General features: G+C 46.0%; 1 protein-coding gene across 1 annotated transcript in view; it reads left to right on the plus strand.

Annotated features, from left to right (window-relative positions):
- PPM1H (protein phosphatase, Mg2+/Mn2+ dependent 1H) overlaps positions 1-26,767 on the plus strand; it is a 240,073-nt gene that overhangs the window by 162,386 nt on the left and 50,920 nt on the right. The window contains exon 6 of the mRNA XM_026500121.4: positions 13,712-13,830. Coding sequence (XP_026355906.1) covers positions 13,712-13,830 — 119 coding nt within the window. The remainder of the gene's footprint in view (positions 1-13,711; positions 13,831-26,767) is intronic.

A 26,767-nucleotide genomic window follows, 5' to 3' on the forward strand; every position in this document is an offset into this window, starting at 1 on the left:
CGATCCCAAGTCCCTCACACCATCTCTCTGAATCTCTTCTAAGTGAAATGTGTAGGAGACCTCCCTTGAGATATTCACCGTAGGTTCTGAAATCAAAATGAAAAGTAATCCCGTGGTAATATAAAACACAGTATATATCTCATGAGTTTAAGTGCATCCAGTCCTACCAGTTCATTTTTTGTGGAAGATCGATTCGCTTGAACTGATTATGAAACACTTCAGTGCAATGGGGATCGTAGTATCCTTTACATGATCTAAACGAGTTAATACATCACTGGAAAGTTAACAATGTACTCCTTATTCTTAGGTCAAATTAAATTTTCTCTTTATGATGTGTGAAGAAACATTTATGGTAGAAGCATTAAAACCTCTAGGTCCCCAGAGACTTGACTTGAGCTTGTGTCTGCAGTTTGACATGTAGACATGGTTAATGGTTTTCTTGGAGGTGGGGAAGATTCAGAGCCCATTGTACGTGAACCGTTTTGATCCACATCGAAGAGGAATGTTCTTGGTATGCACAGTCTGGACGTTTGGGGATTACAGTACTGGAAGCAGATTACAAGATGGCGGATGTGGCAGGCATGTTAATTTTGTTTGGTCTTGCATCCTGACCTCGGGAGGGCCCTTCGTGCCGCTCTCCCGTAATGTGAACTTTGTTCCACAGATTCTTGGGCAGGGTGATTAATCAAGCAGGCTGGAGGGTTTGACGTGTTCACACGGAATGTGGCAGGTGTGATGAAGGGGTCAGGGGCTGTGAACTTCTGCCCCAGCAGCCAGGGAGAGCTGCTGGCCTGCAGTCATGCGTAAGCCTTGTTCTTCTGTCACTGTGCCTTTTTTTTTTTTTTTTTAATGTTTCCAGGATGATTGAAATAAAATATTTAAGGAGGTCCACCAAGCTAAATGGAATGTTTGGATGGAGTCAGGGTGCAGATAGGAGGGAAAGCAGTCTGGTTATGGTTGTGTCTCAGCGGAATTTACTGCTTTGATGCCATGGCCTCCAGGAAACCACCCCCACCTTTGCTTCAGGTGACAGCCAGAAATGGATCTCCCTCAGGGGGACCTCTGTAGCCCCGAGGTGTGAGAGTGATGGCTTCCCCTCCGTTCTGCCTAGACATATTTATAAACTCTGATTTGATTACATGAAGATGTGCTGGTATCATCAAACCTTCAAATAATGCACTTCTGTCCTTGCAGATAATCCAAGTCTGCAGCTGTTTTTCATCAAGGGCAACGTACAGAAGAGATGAAAGTGGGTTTCAAATACACATTTGATACGTACAAGTGCAACATTATCTGCGGTGATTTCTTGCGGTGTCCTTGGAACTACCCCCAGCCTTCACTGCCGAGTCTGATTCTGTTTGCATGCTGTTTCCCTGGTGCTGGGTTTGGAAAGGTTTCAAGTGGACGGTGCTGGTGCTGTGCCTCTTGGCTTTTCGGGATTTTTCATGCTTAAGAGTGATCTCCTGAAAAGTATATTCCTTAATTCTGAACCTGCTTTTTTAAAACAGGATACTGTGATTTGGACGGGTCGAGTGTGCTAGTGAGTAAAAGTGACTGACCCACCAGCCCCATGTCCCATTTAGTCTTGAGAGCAGGTTTAGCCCGGGAGGCCTTTAGTCACAGGGCGGCAACTTCACCACCACTCTGCTTTGCTTGATGACTGAGTCATGGAAAAATCCGCTCCAATCCCACCTCTCCCCGCCCCCCCTTAACCCTTTCTTGCAAAACTGCGTGTGAGTTTCAGAATTTCTAATTAAAAAATGGCAGGTAAAAAATGGTTGGCCTTTTTCATATTGACTGTAGGTTCGATTGATCACACAGGTGTCACAGAGAAACCAGATTTTTAGAGCACAAAAATGGCACTGCCCAGAGTTTTAGAGGCAGAGCTTATATTTGGCTGCTCTGGGAACACTGCTTGGCTTCTGGAAAGACTCTGAAGACATTACCCTTATAAGTGAACCTCACCACTTCCAGAGCCTTGATTTTTTTTTTTTAAGATTTTATTTGTTTATTTGAGAGAGAGAGAGAGAGAAAGCACAAGCAGGAGGAGGGGCAGAGGGAGAAGCAGACCCCCTGCTGAGCACAGAGCCTGATGCAGGACTCAATCCCAGGACCCTGGGATCATGACCTGAGCCAAAGGCAGATGCTTAACCGACTGAGCCACCCAGGTGCTCACAGAGCCTTGGTTTTGAAAATGAATGTAAGTGGATGTTTTGTTTATTCCAGGTTGGGAGGAGTCAGAGGCTTGGTGTTGAGGTATTCTAAACCTGCTGTGCAGACCTAAGAAAATGAATTCCACACGGCTAAACGAAATCACCACGAGAATGTATCCTTAACTTCTTAAAAAAGCTCGCTCTTTCTGCACAGTTGCTACGCACACAGAATCCTTAGACTCTCTAAAACCCCTGTCCCTTGCAGCATTCTAAAGAAAAAGTTGGGCACATAAAGCCAGAGCCAGCTGTCCATAGGGCCCCTTAAAAATTGATCTGAGTGGAAAGAAGCAAGATAGTGTCGTGCATCCTTTAAAGGTGTTAAAGTTAAATATGTTGTGAAAGAGGTAGATAGCATTCACTGAGGCTTACCGGGACAAAAGTTAGCTGTGTATAAACAGTTTTCTCTGTTCCAGTTGCTTCATCAGTGAAATCGGGTAATTACAGGATCCTCCCATGATTGGTACGAGGACTAATGAGTTAATATTTATAATGTGCTTACAACTGGGCCTGGATCAGACACAAAATAAAATCTCTTCGTTTCACATCTAACTGCAGATGAAGAACTTCTGTATGGCCGTCCTGCCATTGGGACTATTTCTATGGCCTTTTATAAAATTTATAAATTGCATTTGCATATGCAAAGGGATTGAGGATATGCAGGCACATTCTTTTTGCTGACATGAGTTGTTCTCTCTTCAAATGAATTCCTTTCCCAGATTTTTCCTTGGGAGGAAAAAAGCATTAAGCATATGAATATGGAAACTTTATATGTTTTATGTAAATGAATACTTTTTACCCCTTATTCTATACATTAAACTGTTGTAGAGTTGACAAATCTAGGCAATTTTGTTTAATATGTCCATTTGCATACCAGTTTCCATGTGGCTCCTTTATCGTAAGCTATAAATTTTACAATTTTAGAGTTATTTTAGGGGCATGCTTTTCTCTGGTTGATCAGTACAGTCCCATGTAGAAATTTAAATGTGAATCTTTCTTGACATCCATGTAGCCAGACAGAATTTTATCAATATTCAATTTTATAATGGCATATATACATAAGCTTGGTTCTTGTTACTTTGAGATTTTTAAGGATAAATTAAGACAGAGAATTCTTTATGAAAGACTCCAACACATACATATTTAGATCTCAGCCATTTAACATTTTCCCTTCATTTTTGTTTAACCCAAACCAAAATATTCTATTTCTGTAAATCAGGCAGCCAGCCTTGGCTCTGGAAGAGCCGTCTCATTTGACCACTAGTGTGACCATCAGTGGCTTGGCTGATGTTATTAATTTCATTTCCTTCGTGACCTTAGACTTTCTATCATGGTAAATCATCTTGAAATGTAAGGCTTCCAGTCCTCCCCTCATATAATCTGACAAGGTTTTTCCCTTCCTAAGAGCAAGAAAGAAGAGAGATTACTCAGTAATCTTTTCTTTTTTTTTTTTAAGATTTGTGAAAAACCCTGAAAATCTTCATTTTGATGACTTCCTTTCAAATACTGGGAGGTCCGAACATTTAAAAAATTAGCTCCTATGAAAGTTTTCTAGTAAGAGGACTTCACCGACTATTTCCTGTTATGGAATCTCCCTTCTCATTGAACACATGAGTATTTTTACTTTCCATATTCTGCCGATGGGAGTGGAAATTGGAACAACTACTTTGAAAAAGGGTTTGGCCCAGCAGTTCTACTCCGAGGTACGCGCCTAACCGGAGCGTACACAGAAGTTCACCAAAGCCTGGGGTGTGCACGGCAGCGTGGGGTGTAATAGCCCGAAGTGGAAACTATCCACTTGTCCTTGGAAAGTAGAATGCATAAGAGAGTTGTCAGTCAGAGTCACAGGCTGGAATGCCATGCAGTACTGAGAATGAACACGTTTGAACGACGTGCAACAACGTGGGTGAATCACACAGACTTAGCACCCAGCGCCGGGGGCAGCTTATAGGATTTCCTAGTAAGTGTACGAAGGGGCTACACCAACACGCAGGTTGGGATATAGTGCCTCCACCGGGAGAGCAACGGTTGGATGGGGTCCTGGCCCCAGGTGCTGCTAGTGTGTTGTTTCTTGATCTGGATGCCAGTTACATGCGTGTGTCTAATTTATGAAAGTACGTGAACCCATATGTGCATGTGGTACAGAAACTTACTGTGTTATATATTATACTTGGTCAAAAAGTTGTTTTGTTTTGTTTTTTTACAAAAAATACTTTTACTGTATTTAATTGGTTATTACCCTTCGAGGGAGGGGCCTTCTTTGGGGCTCTGTAGGAGCCCATGGTCAAGCAGCTGGATAGGTCCCCCAGAAAGGCACCCTTCTGCCGCCTCTCTGTTCTCTCCTAAGAGCAGCTCCAAAAGCCCTTCTACTCACCATGCTGCTCCGCACGTCCTCGCCTCTCGTCTTGCTGCTCTGGCCCCAGAGGCCTTCCGTGACCAGCTTTTCAGATGCTTTGCAGATTCTCTCTGACCCACCCAGTGAGTGCCCCACGCTTTATCCCTTAGCCCCTGGGGTATCTCCGTTTCCACCCATAAGCCTTCCTCAGTTTCCCCCACTCACACGTGAGCTCTGAATAAAGGGACCTCTTTTTATTTGTTCCTTGAATCCCTAGCCCCTGATACCTGGCGCATGCAGGAGCCCTGTGTTAGTTGCATGCATTCCTTTGGCTGGATACCCCAAACCTGAGATAATCCTCTCGTTAGCTGGCACCACTCGCTGGCAAGGTGACCACGAGACAACAGAAGGAAATTTTATTAAAAGGAGTAAGCATTTTGTGTTTCCCAGCAGGCAATTTTGAGTCACCTCAGGACCCACCGTCTCGGCATCTGCAGGAAGCCTAGTGCTCTGTCTCCTCCAGTCACCGCTCCATACATACCACTCTCTCTACTTCTCCGTTCTGCTTCCACTCCGTGTCCACCCTGCCTTGCCAAGGTGCTCAAAGCTCTCCTGCAGCCTGGGAGGGTGGAGCTCGGATCCCTGTGCTCCAGAGTAAGACAGACCTGGTTCAGGTTACTCATCCACTCTGCTCTAATGAGAGGCTTCCTAGAAGGTTCTGGAAGGCATCTCTTTTTCAGGCTTGTCCCCTCCTGTTACGGCTGAAATCCCTCCGTGACTCAGAGATTCTCACTGGGATAGGGTGGTTGTGTTTCTTCACAGTAAGTGCTTATTTCCATCCCCTTGCAGCTAGTTCCTGCCCAGGACTAGAGAGGAAAGCAGCCAGAAGACGTCTGATCCTCTGGTGTCCTGCCGCTTCTCGGCACAGCAGGTCACTCTAGCATCGTTTCCCTAGATGAGCTGTCCGTCTTGTCCCCAGCCAAATGTAACCATGTCTGCAAGTTTATTCTCATCAGCTGTCCACACACTAAGTGGCAAGAATATGTCCTACCCTCTTTTTACCAAACTTGAGCTCTGCAGGCTCCTTAAAAGACCCCTGGCAACCTGTCTTTGGTGTTGTCGGGGCAGTGGTTACCAAGCTTTCTTTCCAGAGGTCATTTGTGGTGACACCTGAACTCCAGTGCATCTCCATCCGTTCCCCTCAGTTAGGAGCATTCTGTTATGCTTCCTTGTGGGAAAGCCCCATATTTTAGGCTAAAAATGGAGGTATAAAAAGTGGTCCTTTTTTTTTTTTTTTTTAACATGGAGCAGGCCAGCACACTTTAAATCGATTTTAGTATAAAATGCATTTCTGGGTTTCTAGTTGGCATGCTTATTAAGTAGAGAAGAGACATGACATTATTTGGATATTCTTAGGAATGTGAAATATCGTGAGGCTTTAAATGGTATAACTGTACCAACACACATGTGGACTTATAGGAAGGTATCAAATTATAAAAAGTTAACTAAGTCCAAAATACAGTAATATGTGTCCCAAGATTGTTTTTATGTGCCGTGGACCTGAGTTTTAACTTTTTCAAAAAATTGAAAGCTATGTTGTATTATTTTGTAGTTTAATTACCAAATGTAATTGTGTATAGCAGGTCAGAATGTTTTGTATTCATTCTTCCAGCAAATACTTACTTGGAGTCTTTACTGTGTTAGGTGCTATGCTAGGCCCTGGCATACATCTAAGGTTTAAAAATAATGAACATATTTAAGTGTGGCTGGTATTACTTGCATCACCATGCAAATGTTCTAACATACGTATGCCCAAATACCATCATCATAGAGAAAAAGCTAAAATACATCCAGCATCTCAGAAAAACAAGGAACGTTTAGGAGAGTGTCCAAAATTTTTATTTTGTAGGGATCTTAATGTGTTCTTGCTCTCCTGTCTTGGATTTTTATCCCGTTAAGGTCCGCATTTTTAGTAGGCCAGCATCCCTGTGAAATGTGCCTTGGGAAAGGAAAGTAGTCTTGCATACCTATTTATGAACTGCCCAGATATGAGCAGTAGAGTAAAACATGCCAAAATCATCCAAGAATCTCGTAAGTTTGGAGTCAAGATACCATTGGACTTTACTGCTAAGAGGAACCTAATAAGTTCTTACACCCACATTCTACAGTCTTTACACTTTGGGTGTGTTGCTTACATTGAATTCAAAGTAAAATCACTTTCGAAGCTCAAGATTCCAGAACGCTGATGTGAGTGATGCTTCTGGTGGGACAGGCCAACTCTAATGAAGCAACACTAACGAGTTGTGTTGCTTGAATGCTGCACAGCCTCTGAGAAGTTGTTTCTGAATTGCCTAGTTGTGGTCCACTCTGCCTTTGAGAATAAAATGTCTCTGTGCTGGGCTGTTGGGAAGCAGTGGGCTTCAGCATCCCCTGCCTTGGAGCCTGGTTGGTCCTTTCCAGTGACATTAGCTTTCCCTCAAATTATTGGAATAACAATAACAGTGAAGCTCCTCTCACCAATTTTCTAAAACCTACTTTAAAAACTGTGTTCTCTTACTGGGACCACATCAAAATAAAAAGCTGCACAGTGAAGGAAACAGTCATCAAAACGAAAAGGCACACTACAGAATGGGAGAAGATATTTGCAAATCCAATAAAGGATTAGTATCTAAAATATATAAAGAACTTCTACAACTCAACACCCAGAAAACAAACAATCCAATTTAAAAATGAGCAGAAGACACAAGTAGACATTTTCTCCAAAGAAGATCTACAGACCACCAACAGACAAATGAAAAGACGCTTACATCACTCATCATCAGGGACATGCAAATCAAAACTACGATGAAATATCACCTCACACCTGTCAGAATGACTAACATCAACAACACAAGGAACAACAAGTGTTGGCGAGGATGTGGAGAAAAAGGAACCCTCTTCCACTGTTGGTGGGAATGCGGACTGATGCAGCTACTGTGGAAAATAGTATGGAGGCTCCTCAAAAAGTTAAAATAGAGGGGCGCCTGGGTGGTGCAGTCGTTAAGCGTCTGCCTTCAGCTCAGGGCGTGATCCTGGCGTTCTGGGATCAAGTCCCACATCAGGCTCCTCCGCTGGAAGCCTGCTTCTTCCTCTCCCACTCCCCCTGCTTGTGTGCTTGTGTTCCCTCTCTCGCTGGTTATCTCTGTCAAATAAATAAATAAAATCTTTTAAAAAAAAGTTAAAATAGAAATACCCTATGATCCAGCAATTTCACTACTGGGTGTTTATCCAAAGAATACAAGGACACTAATGCAGAGGAATACATGCACCTCTAGGTTTGTAGCAGCGTTATTTACAATAGCCAAGTTACGGAAGCAGCCCAAGTGTCCACCGATAGGTGAATTGATAAAGAAGATGTGGTATCTATATACAATGGAATATTTGCAGCCATCAAAAAATGAAATCTTGCCATTTTCAATGACATGGATGAAGCTAGGAAGTATTATGCTAAGAATTTAAACAAATGAGCAAAGGAAAAAGAGACAAACTAAGAAACAGACACTTGACTATAGAGAATAAACTGATGGTTACCAGAAGGGAGGTGGGTAGCGGGATTAAGGAGTGCACTGGTGATAAGCACTGAGTAATGTATAGAATTGTTGAATCACTATATTGTGCACCTGAAACTAATATAACACTAGAAGTTAACAATACTGGAATTAAAACAAAAGCTTTATTAAAATTAAGTAAAAATAAAAGATAATGATTTTTAGTTTTTTTTTTCAAACAATAATCCATGTTCAATAGTAGAAATAGTTATAAATATAGGTAAGTTAAAAAGGAAACCGTCAGGGGCGCCTGGGTGGCACAGTGGTTAAGCGTCTGCCTTCGGCTCAGGGCGTGATCCCGGCGTTGTGGGATCGAGCCCCACATCAGGCTCCCCCGCTATGAGCCTGCTTCTTCCTCTCCCACTCCCCCTGCTTGTGTTCCCTCTCTCGCTGGCTGTCTCTATCTCTGTCGAATAAATAAATAAAATCTTAAAAAAAAAAAAAAAGGAAACCGTCAGATAACATTTTACATCTAGATGACTGAGTGTATGTACTCACACAAATGTGTACATAAAAGACCATGTGATGGACTGAGTGTGCCGCTATCCCCCCTAAAACTTCTGTTGAAGTTTAGCACTACCCCCCGCAGTGCTAAATTTGGAGATAGGACCTTAACAGAAGGAATTAAGATTAAATGAGATCATAAGAGTAAGGCCTTCATCAGATAGGATTAATGCCTGAGAAGAAGAGACCCCAGAGATCCCAACTTCTCTCCCGCGAGAGACCGAGGAAAGCCCGCGTGAGATGCAGGAAGGTGGCGTCTGCCAGCCCGGCAGCGAACACACTGGCACCTCGATCCTGGACTTCCCAGCCTCCAGAACTGAGAGACAGGGTTCAAGCCCCCAGCCTGTGGTATTTCGGTCTAACAGCCCACCTAACTGGACGAAATACAAAAACTTTGATGAGTACTGCAGAAAGAGATCTACACAAACGAGCAGAGGTATGTGTTCCTCTGGAAACCAACGGGCACGTGTCACATCGTATTACACCGTCTCATTTTTCATGAATCAACCACCTCCAAAGAGGTGACTCCAAAGAGCAGACTCTGCTGTACTTAGTCCTTGAGTTGTTTTTTCTTTAACACCAGTAACTCCCATCAGGTCTGACAAATACAACGATAGTGGGTGTTGAAATTGCTGGTAAGAAGGGAGCCTACGATTAGGATATGGATGGTGATTTTTTTTTTTTTAAAGATTTTATTTATTTATTCGACAGAGATAGAGACAGCCAGCGAGAGAGGGAACACAAGCAGGGGGAGTGGGAGAGGAAGAAGCAGGCTCATAGCGGAGGAGCCTGATGTGGGGCTCGATCCCATAACGCGGGGATCACGCCCTGAGCCGAAGGCAGACGCTTAACCGCTGTGCCACCCAGGCGCCCCAGGATGGTGATTTTTTTAAAATAGTAAATGCATGTCCTAGGTACACATGGAATACAGGTAAATTCTATGGTGGGCATAATTGTGACAGAAAATACGCCCTGCGTTGTGTGAAGTGTGCCAGTTAGTAAGGGAAGAAGAAAAGCAACCACGAAGGTAGAGAAGTCGAAGGGTGTGACATCAGTGTCCGTGGAGGAGGACTATTACAGTATTATTTCACAAGTAAGGCACTCTTTTTTTTTTTTTTTTCACCTTTTGACCTATCTGAAGTTGGGATATTTTACAGCCGATGGGTGCTGTCAGCCAAGGGTCAGGCATGACGAGGACGTCCCGTCCTGGGTGTGCGCGGACATCAAAAGAGCAGCACCGGACTTGCAGAGCGGGTGTCCGGCGGCGTAGAAAACCCTGCAGACAAAAATGAAGCCCTCTTAAGCCTCCTTGGATTCGCCTGGTTGTGCAGCGGGCGTGGAGGTGTGAATCTGACTTGTCGAGCCTCATTCCTGAAGTGGCAGTTAGAAGTAAGCAGGCTCGAGGTAATTGCAGAGCTGACTTAAGAACTTTGCACCCCTGCTTCTGAGGCCGGTAGTTCTTCGGTGAATTATTGAAGAAACGCTGCCTCACCAGTGCTCCAAGGAAACACAGGCCGCGAGTGTGTGGAAAATCACGAACGTTAGTGACTCAGCATTGAAAACCGATGAGCAGTTGGGTTCTAGACGTGAAAACGTTTTGGAAAACCTGAGGCGATATATACTTCACCTATATAGTCTTCTTAAATATACCCCAGAGTGATATGTAAAAATTTGTCTAAGTCCAAAGGAGCTCTTTCAAAAAGAATAAAAAGTCCAAGTGGCAAGAAAGTACTGTACATAGGGTAATTGGCCCCTTTCCCCCCTTGCTTAGAGGTAAGAAAATAATAACTCCGCTGATAAAGGGCATCTCAGAATTGATGAAACACAGTAGCCTGTTGCTGTAATGGGAGATAGCAAGACGTTTGAAGCCCTGAAAGCCTCTGCACGTGAAGGGACTCCAGATGTCACTGGAACATGGGGTTTAAGGCCACTCTGGGCCTGCGCATCCTCACGGGGAGAGGTGAGGTGGCCCGTGCACAGAGCGAGCGGCTCAGGAGTTCCTAGCCGCTTTGCAGACGTCTTCCTTCAGCAGATCTTCCCTTACCACTGCCCGGGCAAATGTATCCTCGCAGAAAGAGTGTGAGGGTACCTGGTTAGAGCACCATCAAAGGGCCACTCATGCTCCTGATCAGGGGGCCAAGTACCTGGAATGCTGCACACTGACCCCTCTTGGTCACTTGGGTCTGTGAAGAAATGTACTTAGAAATGGCCTTTGGATACTCACCTGTTTGTTAATAATACATATGTATGGCATTTACCTGTATTGATACACACACATTCACTTGTATGTACATGTATGTCTTCTACGTAGACCTGTGTGTGTATTTGACACCACTTACATAAGCTCATACCCGTACACACAGTCACTGACATACATTGTTTGATAACCTGCTTTTGCAAATATATCCGCTCTTCCCTTGTCATTACAATTCTCTGTAGTGTCAGTATAAACGATACCCTAGAATTCCTTTGTATGGATTTTTACTCATTTATTTAATCCCTCGTATTATTCAAGGATTTCTTCTAGCTACTTCGGGAATATCGTTATGGTCAAGCTGTGTGCAGATCTGTAATTTTTTGTTAATTCGATCCTCATAGGTACCTATTGGCAATTCAGACTTTGCATGGTCCAGGAGCAACAGGCTCACAGGCCTTTTGCCCGCTTTTTGTTTTTTGTAAATGCGTGTGCAGGTTAAAGGGTTGGAATGGGTGTTATAGACACGGTATTAAGTTCAGGCTCTGAAACCACCCAGCCCTGGCGGATAACCTTGGGCTAGGTGTCTTAAGTTCCCTGGATCTTCATTTCCTCATTTGTAAATTGAGTCTGTGACATGTGCTTTGTAGGATTGTTGATGTAGCAACAAGCATATAAGTGCGTGGTATGTGGTAACCCCTAAGTCAGTGTTAGAACAGCTTGGGGGGCAGAGTAGAGAGAAAAATGTCATGCTGATGGGTCCCACAGTTCTAGGGGATGATAAAGGGCGCATAGTAGGTGCTGCTGTCCATTGACAATTTATGCCTCTGCTCCTTCGATCAGGACAGCTGGCTTCCTGGGGGTGTGACTCGTGCAGCTGCACAGGGCCCTGTACACGGTCAGTGCTCTGCTCTTGCTGTCTAGAATTCCTTAATCTTGCACAGAGGCTCCATATTTTCATTTTGCACTGGGCCCCGCAGACTGTGTAGCCAGTTCCACCTTGTAAGGTTGTTGGCAGCGTGAAATGAGAGCTCACAAAGCACATGTCATAGTTAGGATGTAATAGGGCTCACTAGTCATTAGATAGATAGAATAATTTCTTTTTTTTATGAGCACAGACAACTATGATAAGTGCATTCATTTAATTATTAAAAGTGTGAGATAAATACACAATCTAGGAGAGATTAAGAAACTGAGGCTCCCGAAGCTTAATCACCAACTGAAATCACACAGCTTACAAATGCAGAACTTGGATTCAAACCCAAGTCTGTCTCACCCAAAGCCCACACCACTGACCTGCCCTATGAAGTATTAGTTTTCTTCCTTCCTTCCTCCCTCCCTCCCCTCCCTCCCTCCTTCCCTCCTTCCTTCCTTCCTTGATTCCTCCCCTCCCTCCCCCTTCCCCTCCCCTCCCTTCCCCTCCCCTCCCTTCTCTCCCCCTTCCTTCCTTCCCTCCTTCCTTCCTTCCTTCCTTCCTTCCTTCCTTCCTTCCTTCCTTCCTTCCTTCTTTCCTTCCTTCCTTCCTTCCTTCCTTCCTTCCTTCCTTCCTTCCTTCCTTCCCAGGGACCCTCTCGGTCAAACTCAGTGTTTAAGTGTTCTTGATATTCATCATCAGCCCAACCCTCACCCCCAGCAGAGGTTTCAGAGCCCCTCCAAGATGATGTAGAATTCCTGCCACACCTGGAAACTTTGGGGGCTACAGCAGACAGTGAAGATGCTTCCTCTTCTCAGTACTGTCCTGCCCTGTCTCCAAGCCTGCTCAGAATTCCATTATCTGGCCCAGTCTAGCCAACCCGGTGATAATTCAGCTGGCTTCCTTTGATTCCCGATAGGCCTAGCTTAGGATGACCAACGTCCAACGGAACCGGCAAACCACCGTGAGAATCAGCAGACCTGCCCGTGTCCGGTCCTGGATACGAGGCTGTGGGAGGTGCCTATTTCCAGTGGACTGAGGACATGGCCGTCTGTCCTGTGGCAGGGATCCGTCCTTTCCTACAGTGCCAGGTCATGATTTGCTCTGTCCACTCTTCCCTGCCAGAGAGAGAGGAGATGGAGGGAGGAAGAGAAAGGATCCATTCCACCACAGTGCTAATCAGCAGGCGTGCAGCTTGGAGTGGCGAAGCTCCATGCAGGTTTGCTTATGGTGTGTGGCCTTCGAGCAGGGAAGTTAATACTTGAGCATTTCATCTCTTGGATAGCTGGATTTGAATTTCGAACGTGACAATGAGACTGTTTGTTGTTTCAAAGCAATTCCCTAAGTGGCTGTTTGCTCAAGACTTTTGTAGTGTGAACAGAGATTTGGGGGAGGGGAAGAAGCCATCTGCTCTGGAAGAGTCTTCCAATTACATGATCAAATTACTGCAGAGCAAAATGGAAGGAGTCCAACAGAAAGTTCCCGTCTGGTGTATCCAGCCCCAACCTGCTCTCTTGGGCCATTGTGTCCATGTGGAGATTCACATGCAGGTTTCAAAGGCAAAGCCATGATCGCCAAGAGCAGAGAGAGCCAAGGAGGAGAGGCAGGGTGAGCTTTCTTGCTGCATCAACATGCCGTTAGGAAAATGAAACAATCTTGGATTTGAATTAAAAAGTGAACTTGTGGAGAAACGCAGTTTCTTTTCCTTTTGACGTTAGTGATCCGTGTCTCTGATTACAATTAATTTATCATATGAAATGAAATTGTTATGTCCCTTAATAAATTCAGTTGGTGATTTTTATTTGCTGATAACTCTTTGTAGATTTGTAAATCTATTTCCCTTAAAATAGGAGAACAATTTTCTTGTTTTTGATATACGGACTGTCTTGATTTGCAAAACATTATTGAGTCTTATTTTTTCTTCTAAATATGTGTGTGTGTGGTTTTGTTCCTTTCTTTTGCTATTAGGCATTCATGCAGCCTCACTTGCTGGGAAATGAGTTCACACATTTGGAGTTTCCAAGGAGAGTACAGAGAAAGGAACTTGGAAAGAAGATGCTCTACAGGGACTTCAATATGACAGGCTGGTAAGAACATGCCTCCCTCTGCCTCGGCACTGCCCCAGTGTGTGTGCGGGGAGCGTCACCGCCATCAAAAGCCACTTACGCAGTTTGGACCTGGTAGTGCAGCCAGACGCCTGGTTGGTGGTGAAGGAATAGGGGCTGTGCCCGCTTCTGCTGTTTGTGCCTGGGCGCCAGTCCTCAGATCACGGGGTTGGTTTGCCTCGGGGCCTCTCTGAGGCCCTCCCTGGGGACACGAGACCCCATGAAGCTGACAGATCCTCACTTCATATGAGCAAGCATTTTTGAGGCTTTACAAACACATTGAAGTTGGTGTTTAGGTCAGCAGCTCAAAGAAATGGGTTTATTGAGCCAGTTTATTGAGCCAGACTGGCATGGATTTGACTCTTAACTCTGATCTTTCTAAATAGGCAAAGTTGGGTAAACTGCTTAACCCCTATGAGTCTAATTTTCCAAGAATAAAGTGAAAAAAATAGGCTTTTTGAGGGGTTGTTGTGAAGACTAGAGGTAATGAGTCATCTTCATTATTTGTTTGCATTCACATCGAGATAAGAATCTTGGTGGGGAGGGGGGTTGTCTTACTCCCACAGCTCACCTGTGTAAGCACCGAGATCATTTCTGTACTGGACCGGTGGCTAACATGGACTAAGACCGCCTCTGTTTCTTCCATATGAAACTAGATGCGATGCAGAGTGCATCTACATCACAGGACTGGTGTAAGGACCAAATGAGAGCATGCAGGGCCCGGCACGTGGAAGTGTGGGTGAAGGTTTGCTGAGCTCTGAGCCTCCTGCCAGTCTGGAGGAAAGAGGGAGGATGAACAGTGGACTCTTTCCTTGACGTGTCTCAAGCCTAGACAAAGAAGTAGTGTCCATGATCTCTTCTTCTATTTTGGTCCATGAAGAAGAGATCATGGACACTACTTCTTCATGGACCAAAATAGCTCTGACAGATGGTCACAGCCCAAATTCTCGTGGTAGTGACTTCTAGGCTGGGAATGTGCTCCTAGGGTGCACACTGTCTTAAGGGAACAGTTGAGCTACCTAGGGAAGATAAGGGGCTGATCGGAGGCACTTCCAGTTGTCCTTTACCTTCTAAAAGAGAAGATTTTCACCACTATCCAAGTCTTCTGCTAGTGCAGGGACAGCAAACGATGGCCCAAAGCCAAATTCCACCACGGCCCCTTTCTGTAAGTAATTTTTTTTAGTACCACCACATTCATTTGTATACATTTGAGCTTTGGCTACCCTCACTCAAGGTGGTTGCGTAGTTGGAACAGAGACTGTATGACCCACAAAGCCTAAAATATTTACCCCTGTTCTACAACATGAATGGATTTGGCAGAAAGGGTTCACCCTATTTGCATCTCTGAGGCTCTGGAGTTTTGGTGCCCCAGAATCATTACCCTTACCCTTCTTTGTAAGTTCATTTTTACTGAATCAGCAAAATCGCTTCTCACAGAGAAATTTAAGGTGAGGGCTACTCTAGTTGGAAAAGCGTGGTAGGGTTTGGTCTAGGTTTTGCAGTTTCGAACAATGGAAGGAAAGGTGTCCTAGGGCAGGAATCCCCATGATTGCAAACACATAAACAAAAAGAGTGGGTCTGAGAAACAGTAAGAAAGATGGCCAAAAAGAAAGAGAGCATCTATGGGAAATCGGACCGAGTTGGTATCAAGGGAACATAATTGAGGATAAGGGAAGCCAGGCAGAGAAATACATTTACTGTGGGAGGTGTGGGTTATGCTGGTGTGTTTCTGAGGAGAATGAATGATGAAAGCAATGTTCTAGGAAGGCAGTCCTAACGAGTTTAAAGGAAAATGGTGAGAGAAAGCAGATTTAGGTATCCAGAAGAAAACCAGCATAGAAATATGTATGTGAAGGGGCACCTGGGTGGCTCAGTTGGTTAAGCACCTGACTCTTGATTTTGACTCAGGTCATGATCTCAGGGTCCTGGGATCTACCCCCAAGTGGGGCTCCGTGCTCAGCTGGGAGTCTGCTTCTGTCCCTCTCCCTCTGCCCTTCCCCCTGCTCACGTGTGCTCGCTCTCTCATAGATCATGCATGACTTGAGCCAAAGGCAGAGGTTTAAACGACTCAGCGACCCAGGTGCCCCTAAATAGATAAATCTTTAAAAAAAGAAAGAAAGAAGTATATATGTGAAGTCTCAGGGGCCAAATAGAGGAATGGAAGCAGAAAACAGAGAAGGAAGAAAATGAATAAGAACCTAGATGATTTAGTCCAGAGCTAAATGTAAGGGGTAAGTCATTAATTACTCCAATTACCTGTTCAAATAGGTCTCTTCAGCTAGCCTGTAATCCCCCAGGAGGGGGGCAGTGCCTCCCCTGGTCCCTGACACCTGGTGAATGGCCAAGGATTATTTATTGGATGAAAGGAAGGGAAGAGTGTGATCGACTGCAATTGAGGGAGCAGGCGGTTGTGCATGGCGGATGGGAAGGGTGGGAGTCAGGAGCTTGCTTGCATCTGAGATAAGTTAAGCCTGAGGCAAGGCTGTGTGTTCTTTCTCTGCCAGAAGGCCAATTAGATCTATGCAGTCAGAACACACTTGGTAAACAAATGGCTGAAGATTACCTCCATTTTATAATTTTAAAAATGTAGGTAAATTCAGGGACTAGATTACATCCAACTTTATGCATACACAGTCTCTTTCTCTCTCTCTTACACACGCACACACAGTGTTAGCATGATCCTAAGAAAATCAGCAGTCCATAAATAAGCTGTATTTAATGTATGGAACTCCACAGAAGGTACGAAGTAATTGAGGAGCCAAGCCCGAGAATGGCTTCAGTCAGACATGATTTGCCGATTCGTTTAAGCATGGTTCCCCACGTGGCTATTTTCTCCAGCTTTGGCTCTGAGCAGAGATTTATGTATATCTTTGTGTATTTCCTACTTGTTCTTTTGACTTGAAATTGATACTTAAGAAAAAGGAGAGCTCTTTATATCTTTGTTGAAATAAGTGAGGAAGTTTAGAACCCAGTTGCCCTTGTAAGCTCCCTCCCTCAACCTTAATGAATTCCCTTTTTAATTGTTTTAACCTCATGAGAAACCTCAGATCTAGCAGTTATCTTTTAGGACTTAAAAAAAAAAAAAAAACACATGGGATCACATTTTGCTGCCTTTCGGAGTTGTCTATAGAAAGGGAAGAGCTGGCATATTAGTTCTATAGCAAGGGAGATGAAGGTCTGTGGCTCTTTTCCCACCAACGCCTTAAATTACTACCAAGTGCTTGGACTTGGTTGAAGGTGGTCTGGTGAGTATTTGGAATGTGTCAGGAGACAGGTCCTTGCCGTGTCCCTCTATCTTTTGGGGCTTCAGAATTAGCCTTGGCCTGTGAACTTGTTTTTTCTGAAACCCCTCTACAAACAAGGGTTCACTTACTTCAAAGCCCTTTAATCCTTGTAAATACCTCGTTGTGGTGGAAATATTGATCTCCCCCCACAGGCCCCCCACGAATCAGGATAGCAGGGGGCCTACCTGTCAGTTACGGGAAGAGCCAAGGGCCAGACACTGCAATGAGACCTTTAGGTGATTCCTCATAGTTAACAGTCCTATGAACTAGATACGTTTCACAGATGAGGAAACTGAGGCAGAGAGACTGAGTTTCAGGGTTACATAACTCGTAAGATGGGAGAAGCTGGGATGTGAACCCAGACAGCGTTTCTTGAGGGTACACGCCGTTTATGGTGCCGAACTGCGCCGTGCTGAAGGACTCCTCCTCCCCGTTCCCATTTTGCGGTTGAGCAGATGGAGAGTCCCAGGGATTAGGTGGTTTGCTCAGCGTCTATCTGTGCAAAAGTGTCAGAACATGGACTAGATCCCAGGTCTCTGCCTCCGAGAGCTCTTTCTGATACAGTGCAACAGTCCGTTTTTCTTCAGGGTAAGAGTAGACCTAATTACTCACTTTTGAGCTGGGGGGACCCCAATGAAGGGAACCCCTATCCACCAGGATTCGTGTCTCCCTGACTGTCCTTTAAACAAGAGGATGGGATGAATGAAGCATTTCAGGAGCTGCTGAGACACTAACTTTTCTAGTTCCCGGTCTGACCTCCTATACCGCCAGCCAAATTCAACCATGAGGCTTCATGCTCGTCCCAAGGAGTCTGTGTGTGATTTGGGGTGCTCTTGGTGGGGAAGATCCCCTGAGAACCAGGTCTCCCATGCTGAGGTCGGTTGCCTGCTCTCGTTCGGGAAGCGTCATGCTGGCTCTCCGTGGTGCGTCTGCAGCAGGCAAGAAGGTGTGGGAGAGGATGAGAGCTCCGGGGGGCAGGGGGGGGGGGCTTGTCTCATCATGAGGGATGAGGGTGCCTCCTGACCGGGAGCTTTTCTCTCCCACCCTCATGCTTTCTCAGAGACCATGGAGCAGCTTGGCAGGCCCAGAATGAGTAGAGGACAAAAGGTGATTGTCACCGGGACCTTCATAATGAAACTGGTCTCTTCCCTGGCTCTCCCACCTCCCCTTCGCCCGCCTCAGATCGTGTGCCCAGTAGTTTGATTTACAAAGGCATTTTCTTCCCAGTACCCCCCGGTACCGGGTCGGTCCCTGCCGCGGCCCCGTCCTCCTCGCCTTCTGTGCCTGGTGTCATTGATCCTGCTGCTGGAATCGTGGCCTTGCCTCGTTGCAAGCCGGCGCCCCTCCTCCCCAGCCCTTTGTGTCGAGCTGCTGTTGCACAGTGCTCACTAGCTGGCAGTGTGAGCTCTGCGTCCCGACCCAGAGCCCTCTGAGCCATCTCGGGCTGTAATTTGCTGGCAAGTGTCTATGTTACTGAGTTGAAACAACGGTTTCTCACAGCTGCCTTTGTGGCACCAGGTCCCGGCTCCGGGCCTGCTGCTGATTTAGCTTTCTCATGTGGGTTCAGTGTTCGTCGTGCTCTGTGTCCAGGCACAGGGTGAGGGGGACGGGCGGGGGAGCCAGGGGCCCAGGAGGACATTCGTGTGGGAGGGGGCTGTAGTTCCACCCCTGGCATCTAGCCAGGTTCTCCAGCAGCTGTTCCTGGCCTGATGGGATTTGTAAAGAGAGCGAGGGCCAAAGAGGAAGAGAAGTCCATCGTGTGAATGCAAGATTGCTTCCAGATGGTTCTGATTATGAGTAAAGTACACCAGAATTCTTTCCTTAAGCAAAGCCTTTCTAACATTTATGATGGTCTTATTTCAGAGAACAGCCTGGACCCGTAACCTGAGACGGCCTGGCTTAGTTAGTGCAGAGTTTACGGCTTTGGGAGATGTACCAGCCCTTGCTCTGCCAAGATTCTCAAGCCTTGGGCAAAACCCTGGGCGCCTAGGTCTCTCATTTGTAAAATGTTTCCTTTGCCCCTTGCTGCCAACCTCTGTGTCTAGTGGGGGATGGGCTTCGCTCTGCTTTTCAGAGCTTCTGGAAAAGACAAATTCCATTAAAAAGATTCCTGGGATGGTAACCTTTCATTTTGATCTCTTGCAGCCCTTAATTCTTTATGATTCTAACTTAATGACACATCAGGGTCATTTTCCCCTCCTGCATTTCCTTTAAAACTATGAGCAAATCCGAGATTTTTCCACTGGGAGCAGAGCGGGGTCAACCACCATTTTCTCCTCTTAGTACTCACTACTTTTATTAAGGCAAAGGAAATATTTTTTCTATTCTGAGTGCTCTCCAGCACAGTAGCCACTAGCCACATGTGGCCATTTAAATTTATATTGCTGAAAATTAAATAAAATTAAAATTTTTTTTCCCAAGTCACACTAGTCTCAACTGCTCAGTAGGCAGATGTGGCCAGTGGCTGGTGAATTGAACAGTGCAGATGGAGAACATTGCCGTCATCACAGGCAGTTTTCCTGGATGGCCGCACTGCCTAGATAATGTAAGGGTATGGGTCTAGTTGGGGGCGGGGGATAAGAAGCTGTCTGTACAACTATCATATGATTTCTCTCATCTATGGAACATAAGAACTAGGATGATCGGTAGGGGAAGAAAGGGATAAAGAAAGGGGGGGTAATCAGAAGGGGGAATGAAACATGAGAGACTATGGACTATGAGAAACAAACTGAGGACTTCAGAGGGGAGGAGGGTGGGGGAATGGGATAGACCGGTGATGGGTAGTAAGGAGGGCACGTATTGCATGGTGCACTGGGTGTTAGACACAACTAATGAATCATCGAGCCTTACATCGGAAACCGGGGATGTACTGTATGGTGACTAACATAATATAATAAAAAATCATTTCAAAAAAAAAAAAAAAAAAAAAAGAAGCTGTCTGTAACTGAACATCCCAACAGCAAGGGATTTAAAAAAAAGAAGAAGAAGAAGAAGAAGACAGCTGAGTACAGATGGGGCGAGTGAGTGGAATGGCGTGGGCACGCCTATGCTTCTGGCCCCACTGCTGCAAGCCTCGGAGGTGGCTGGGAATGGGCTTCACTCCACTTTTCAAATCAGAGGCATCAGTCAGTGTGTTTAGGGACAGCTCATCTCCAGTGGTCACTACCTGGCAAGCCTGCTGGCCAGCTGAACCCTGAAGGAAGACCCATTTCCTTGGCCCTGGTCAGCAGCCTCCCTCCCTCACCCAGCCTCTGCCCACTGCCTGCTGGGCTCGTGCCAGCCATTGGCACTTCGGTTCCTCTTGCTTTTCCTTCTGCTTCCTGGGGGTCTGATTTAAAAAGCAACTTCACTTCCAACCCTTTCCGTTCTGTTTGGGGTGAACTCTATTCTCCATCTGCAGCCTGGAACCCAGCTCGGGGATGAGAGCCACAGCCCCACGGCATTGGGCTTCTTACCAATAATCCAAGCATTTTCTGGAAAGGAACTCATTGGAGGCAGCCGCAAGCATGGTCTGGAGCTACTGGGTCGAGTTTTACAAATATTGTAGATGGGGCTTCTATCTTATTCTTTACTGCTCTTTTCAATGCCCTCTGACAGCGCATTCAGGCTGGCTGACAGGGAAGCAGATAAGCAGATTGAGAAATGCCACAGAATGCTTTATGAAGCCAACTCCAGAGCTGCACCCGCATATCATATAAACTGATTTATTGAATCAAGCGCAGAAGCCCTGTTACAGAAACCCCAGGCTTTATCCTCCGGAGGACCACCTATTAAAGCAGCCCCAACTGACACTCCTCATTAGCTTTTCCACTGATCCCCAGGCAGTTTTTAAAGGGACAGTGTCCCTCTTTGGGGCCTGAATTTATATGTTGGCCATGCCTGTGGGTCTAATTAGCTTAGCATTATTAATCTTACTTGGAAAGCCTGCATTTTCTATAACAGCTTGACTCTTGAGTTTTAAAGAGTAATTGGAAATTTCAAACCCTGTCCTTTTCCCTCTTTTTGTTTTTAATTACTTTTAACCCAATCTTTGGAAGCCTACCTGCAGGTGTCTCTTGACTAGCAAGCATCGTTGGAGCACCAAAGGATTTCTCGGTCCCGTCTTGGTGCAAATCCTGACATTACTGTTGGGCCACAGACCTCACGGGGAGGCTTTTTAAACCCACCAGAGAAATATCACATTTTAATTTTATAATTACTTCACAAGAAACCAGGCCTTTCCCTAGTTAAACCTGGTATTAATTCCCTCCCAGCAACTTGTATTTTCATAACTTAATGATTATGGGCCACCTTGGCAGCAATCTGATTGCTGAAAGCGATCTGGAAATCTGACTTTGCAGAGAAGGGAGGGGCTTGGATATCATTGCGGAGAATTTTAACCCTGTGGCTTGTCCAGGATGGGCATTGGCTGGGACAGGGAGCAGGCACCCGAAAAGTCCTCGTGTCCTAAATTCCAGTGGAACCAGGGGCTGAAGTCCGAGCGGGTCAGCCTCACGTGGGGAGGGGCTGCTCTCGAGGCTCCCAGAGCCAAGATGATGAATGGTTATTTGCGATGTGCACGTTCTGCATCTTTTCACGATCTGCAGCTCTAGCTGCAGGAGCAGCAGGGAAGAGAGCCTGCCCTGCTGTGTGCAGCACATCTCCTGACAGTGATAAATGACTCCTTGCTTCCCGCCCCCCTCCCCGCCACTCTGCCCATGAGGCCAGCAAGCTATGAGGTATTTACAAATGGTTGGAAGCCAAGACAGACAGGCATTGTCAGGCCACAGGGAGGAGAAAGAGAAGAGATGCCTGAGCTTGCACCCTATTGATCGTCCGTGCACACACACCTCTCTCTGCTCTAATGATAGGTGTAAATTTATCGTTCCTAAAGTGGCCAGACTACTGCCAAGCCTTTCTTTCCCCTGAGACCCTTTGAACAGTCCCAGCATTTGTCGGTACCCATTCATATACCCCTGAATAGAGTGTACGTCCTCCCCTTCCCCGGTGGCCATTGTTTGGGGCTGTACAGGACCTGTGTGGTGGTGACTTAGCTCTCAGTCATCTGGGGAAGTGCTTGCACAAATCCCTCTTAAAATAGCCAGTGTCCTTTTAACCGAGGACCCCCAGGGCAGACAGGCGCTTGTCTTTATATTTGGCAAACTTTTTTGTATACCTGCTGCATATTAGCCGTTGAGCAGTAGTTAAGAACAGGGATGTGGAGCCAGACTTCCTGGCTGGGTCAGTCCCCAGGTGTGGCTTGGACAAATCATGTCACTTTGGTTTTCCCACGTGTGAATGGGATTAGCGACAGTACCTAATAATAGGATGTCATGAGTTGGTACGGTCGTGTGCGTTCAACACAGTCTGGCATGTGGTAAGTGCCTAATAATGTACTCATTAGATGCTGCGGAGATGAGGGGTCAGCAAGGGCTGAGCTGATCCTTGCCTCAGGAGGTCCACAACCTAAGAGGTGTTGAGTTGCTTGCTTCTCAGAGTAATGGGAGGCTAGAAACCAAACGTAAAAGGAAGGCAGGTTAGAGAAGCAAGAAACTGAAGGAAGGTCGGGGTGTGCTGGCTGCTTCTACCTGGCAGGTCTGTCCCACAGCCACTGTGGGAGGTGAGCACGGAGAAGGTGGGGCTGTTGTCTATGGGACGAGACACGGTCAACACAGTCAGGAAACCTCTCTGCCCCTGAGTGCTGACGGGTAGGGTGTTTTTTGTTTTGTTTATTTGTAGGCCATTTTGTTTGTTTTGGGGGGGTTTTTTGGTCTATACATCAACTCCACATCTGTTTTTGAGTCCTGGCTGCTGAACTTTTTAAGGTTCCCTGTAGCCCTTCTGAGCCATACCCGAGGTGCTGGGATACCAAGCCCTTCAGTAGCCAAAGCATGCCCTCACGTAGGAGTGGCCTTACCAGACAGGACTGTGTTCCCATCACAGGGAAGCCAGGGAGTGGCTTTCTGGAAATTTATTGAGCTGTACCACTTTACCTATGAATCTGTCCTTAAATTCTCAAGAGTGAGGGGAGTAGATCTGTTGGAATTTGTGCATGAGTAACTAAAGCAAGAATACAGAGCTTATTTATAAAAGGGGGGTTTGAAGAAACGGTGACGTTCGAAGGAGTGGTGGCTTTTAAGAGGGGAAATTGGGGCTGGGGGGAAACTTCGTGGGGAAGGTGGTATTTCAACCACCAGTCTGAAATGAGAGAGGAGTTCTAAGAGGGTTGAGGGCCAAAGGGAAAGACACTCTGAAGAGAGGGCACAGCACAAGTGAAAGCCCAGAGGTATGACAATAAGGTGTGTGTTTTGGGAACGTGGAAGGCAGAGTAATACCCAGCGTAGCTTCAGTAGTCAGCCTGGAGGAGTGGCCCCAGCTGCCGCGCCAGGCACGAACTCTTCACTCACCACACTATAGCGATTCCCGGGGAGGGTCCAGAGCACCAGACAAGGGCGATGGGGTTGGGGGCTGGGCCTTGGGACAGTCACTATTTGCCAACCAGAACAGAGCTATCTCAGTGTTCCAAACCTCTGAATGTACTGTATTGCTGCGTATCAGCTAGACCATGTTGCCGGTGGTAGCCTAGCGTAAGTGGCATGCAGAGGCGAGGCAGAGGGTGTAGGGCAGTGGTGGGTGGTGAAGGGACCCAGTGATCTAGGTAAGTAGATTTAAGTCAACTCATGGGGAGCTTTGAATGCAGTGCTAGGATGGCAAGCACTAACATCTTATTTTCCTGCTCTTAAGAGCTCTGCACCTCTGTAAAGCATGAAAATGAAACACAGCAGGGCAGAAATATGGAGCTGAGAGTATATTTAGAAGGACATATGGTCCAGTCCTCAGCCTGTTTATAAGATCCCACAAAGAAGTGAGTGCTGCAACACTCCACCACATTTCCAGGTACTTAACCGCCCTGCCAAGGAAACATTTTCCTGTGTCCAACCTGCATTCCTCCAGTTATAAAATTTCACTCTCAACAGAGCTTGATCAAGCTTTTTCTTCTCTCTGCCACCCCTTCCCTGCCCACAAGGTTTCCGAGCAGAAAGTCGGTGTTGCTGGTTTCAAGCTGACAGGCCCATGACGGTGCTAACCCACCACGGCTGGGAGACAGCTTCTCAGGTTGAGCTGAGGTGCTAGGTGAAAGCCCCTAAGTTCTGGACTTAGCCCAGGAATCCACATGGCAGAGCTGGGTAACTAGCACCACTCTGAACCCGGAACGATTTCTTCCTGCCACTGTGTTCCTCTTAGCTTCAGACAAGACTGAGAGCAAGGGTAAGGTTTAAGTCTGTCCCTTGCTGAAGAACTAAACACACAGCTTTCTAGAGGAACTGGAAATGCTGGTAACGCATTCACTTTTTGTTCTTTACCTTGTTCTGGTAAAAGCAACAGTGCTCTACCAAGTCTAGGTTCAGATTCCACTAGGATTAAGTCAGCTTTGTCCACCCCCCAGGTTCAATCAAATGCAATACATTGTGCTCAGGAACTTAAAGGACAGAGCGCAGGGCTTCATCTCTGACGGGAGATGGATGTTTTAACCATTCCTCCTTCGGTAACATGGGTGTTGGGTTGGGCACTGATAGAAGACGAAAGCAATCCCCACCGTCATGGTGGTTATAGTGCAGTGTAGGACAAGCTTGTACCAAAACTGGCAGTGAAGCTTTTTTATCTGGAGTGATTGTTAAAAACATTCCAGAATCCCTGAGGTCCTGGAATCTGTTTTTTTTTTTAAACCTCTCAGGTGATTCCTCTACATCCTTGAACACTGGCTTTGGGCAGCGTTAGATGTTCTTACCGTGGCTATAAGCAACTACTTGCACAAGTGATTGGTTAAAGAACACTAGGCAGGGACGCCTGGGTGGCTCAGTCAGTTAAGCATCTGCTTTGGGCGCAGGTCATGATCCCAGACTGGGATCGAGTCCCACATCAGTCTCCTTGCTTGGCAAAGAGCCTGCTTCTCCTTCTTCCTGCCGCTCCCCCTGCTTGTGCATGGCAGACTTGCTCTCTCTCTCTCTCTCTCTTTCTCTCTCTGGCAAATAAATAAATAAAATCTTAAAAAAAAAAAATAAAGAACACTAGGCAGCCTGGGCTCTTTAGCAGGTTTGTGACTTCTGGGCCCTGGTTTTCCTCCTGCTGCTGCATGGAGCTTCCTTGTCCACCTGTGTGGGCCAAGGACCCTGTGCAGGAGGGGTCATGGACGGGACTAACAGTGGAAGATGGGAGATGATATCAAGCCCCTTGGTGCCTACAGTGGGTCAGAGTTGAGTGTCTCTTTTCCTTAGTGGTGCTCGTGCCACACCTGGATAGTCCAGGGCCGAGGCAGGATATAAATACATGGAATAGTCAGGAGACCATGTTCCTAGGGCATCTAACTTGCTGGTTTCTTATTCCTGTTCGTCCTGAATAAATGATACTCCCTCCCCAGATTTGCCTCATCCTTTTGGACAGCCTTGGATCACCCTGTGAAAAAAAACTGGGCACCTAAGTGTGAAGACTTTATTATCAACAGAACAATTTGAAAGCGAAACCTCAGGTTAGACTTAATTCTGCAGGGACCTTGAACGTCCATGCTATTGGCAAGAGAAGAAGAAGCCTAAGAAGGTGGTGTGTTTAATCTTATACGTGACCTCCCACTTTAAAAACCTGGGAGGTTGGGGGTAGACGTCTTAGAAATTTGTATGGTTTACCCTGATGATGAGGATTAGTAATTAAGCAATCCTGTTGGATATCATGACATTTTATGGCATTTACCATGTCTTCATAGATCCTTAAGGATGGCAGAGAACCATGGCTGAGAGCACAATGCACTTTGGGGCAGACCTGGAAGTGAGCTTGCCCTCTGTTTCTAGTTGTGTGACCTCCATTTTCTTATTTGGGTTAATGTTAATATCTGTCTCACTAGCTTGTTTTAAGAATTACGTAAATTGTAAAAATGTAAGTGCTTAGAACAGTCCCCGGAAGAGAGAGCGTGCAGCCAGGGATGGGTGTATTAGAACTTCTGTGAGTGTTCGGGCTGAGGTGGTAGCAGAATATTTAGCAGTTGTCGCCTTTACCATCCATCCTGCCTTGGTGCAGGAGCCTGGAGTATGGTGTTCTTTCCATTAGAGATCGGCAGCCATTGCCCAGGCCTGTGCTTCTTACCCTGAGGCTCGAGTCATGTGAGGGTCAGCAGAAGACTGAGGGTTTCAACTGAAGATTTTGAGGGTAGGGGAGGTTATTTTTCTATGTTGAAATAAATGTTATGTATATGATTATTATGCAAAATTCTCATGGCATTTTGGGATGAACCAGAAGAGTTGGAAGAGCACCGATGCCTGCTTTGAGATACTTGAGCTCTGCCCCAGGTGATGTGACCAGTTCAAAGACACTCGAATGGAAATGCTAAAATGAAGTACCATATGGTAGAGTCCTGGGGCATGAGTGGCTTCCCCATGGGGACACTGCGGGACTTGGTGCTCCCATGTACAAATAGCCGTATGTCCAAAGAGAGAGAGAAGCTTTGTGAGCCAGAGGGACTGGCCTCTGCAGTAAAACCGTCTTTGCAGGGAATGATCTCAACGCTCTTGTCTCCCCGCCATTCATGGATATGGGGTCAGTTTTGGTTATTTCTTGATTTGTATATATTGACTTGGTTTCATACAATATAAAGGCCAATGTCAATG

Source organism: Ursus arctos, unplaced genomic scaffold (assembly GCF_023065955.2).
Source record: "Ursus arctos isolate Adak ecotype North America unplaced genomic scaffold, UrsArc2.0 scaffold_21, whole genome shotgun sequence".
In the NCBI taxonomy this organism is placed as follows: domain Eukaryota; kingdom Metazoa; phylum Chordata; class Mammalia; order Carnivora; family Ursidae; genus Ursus; species Ursus arctos.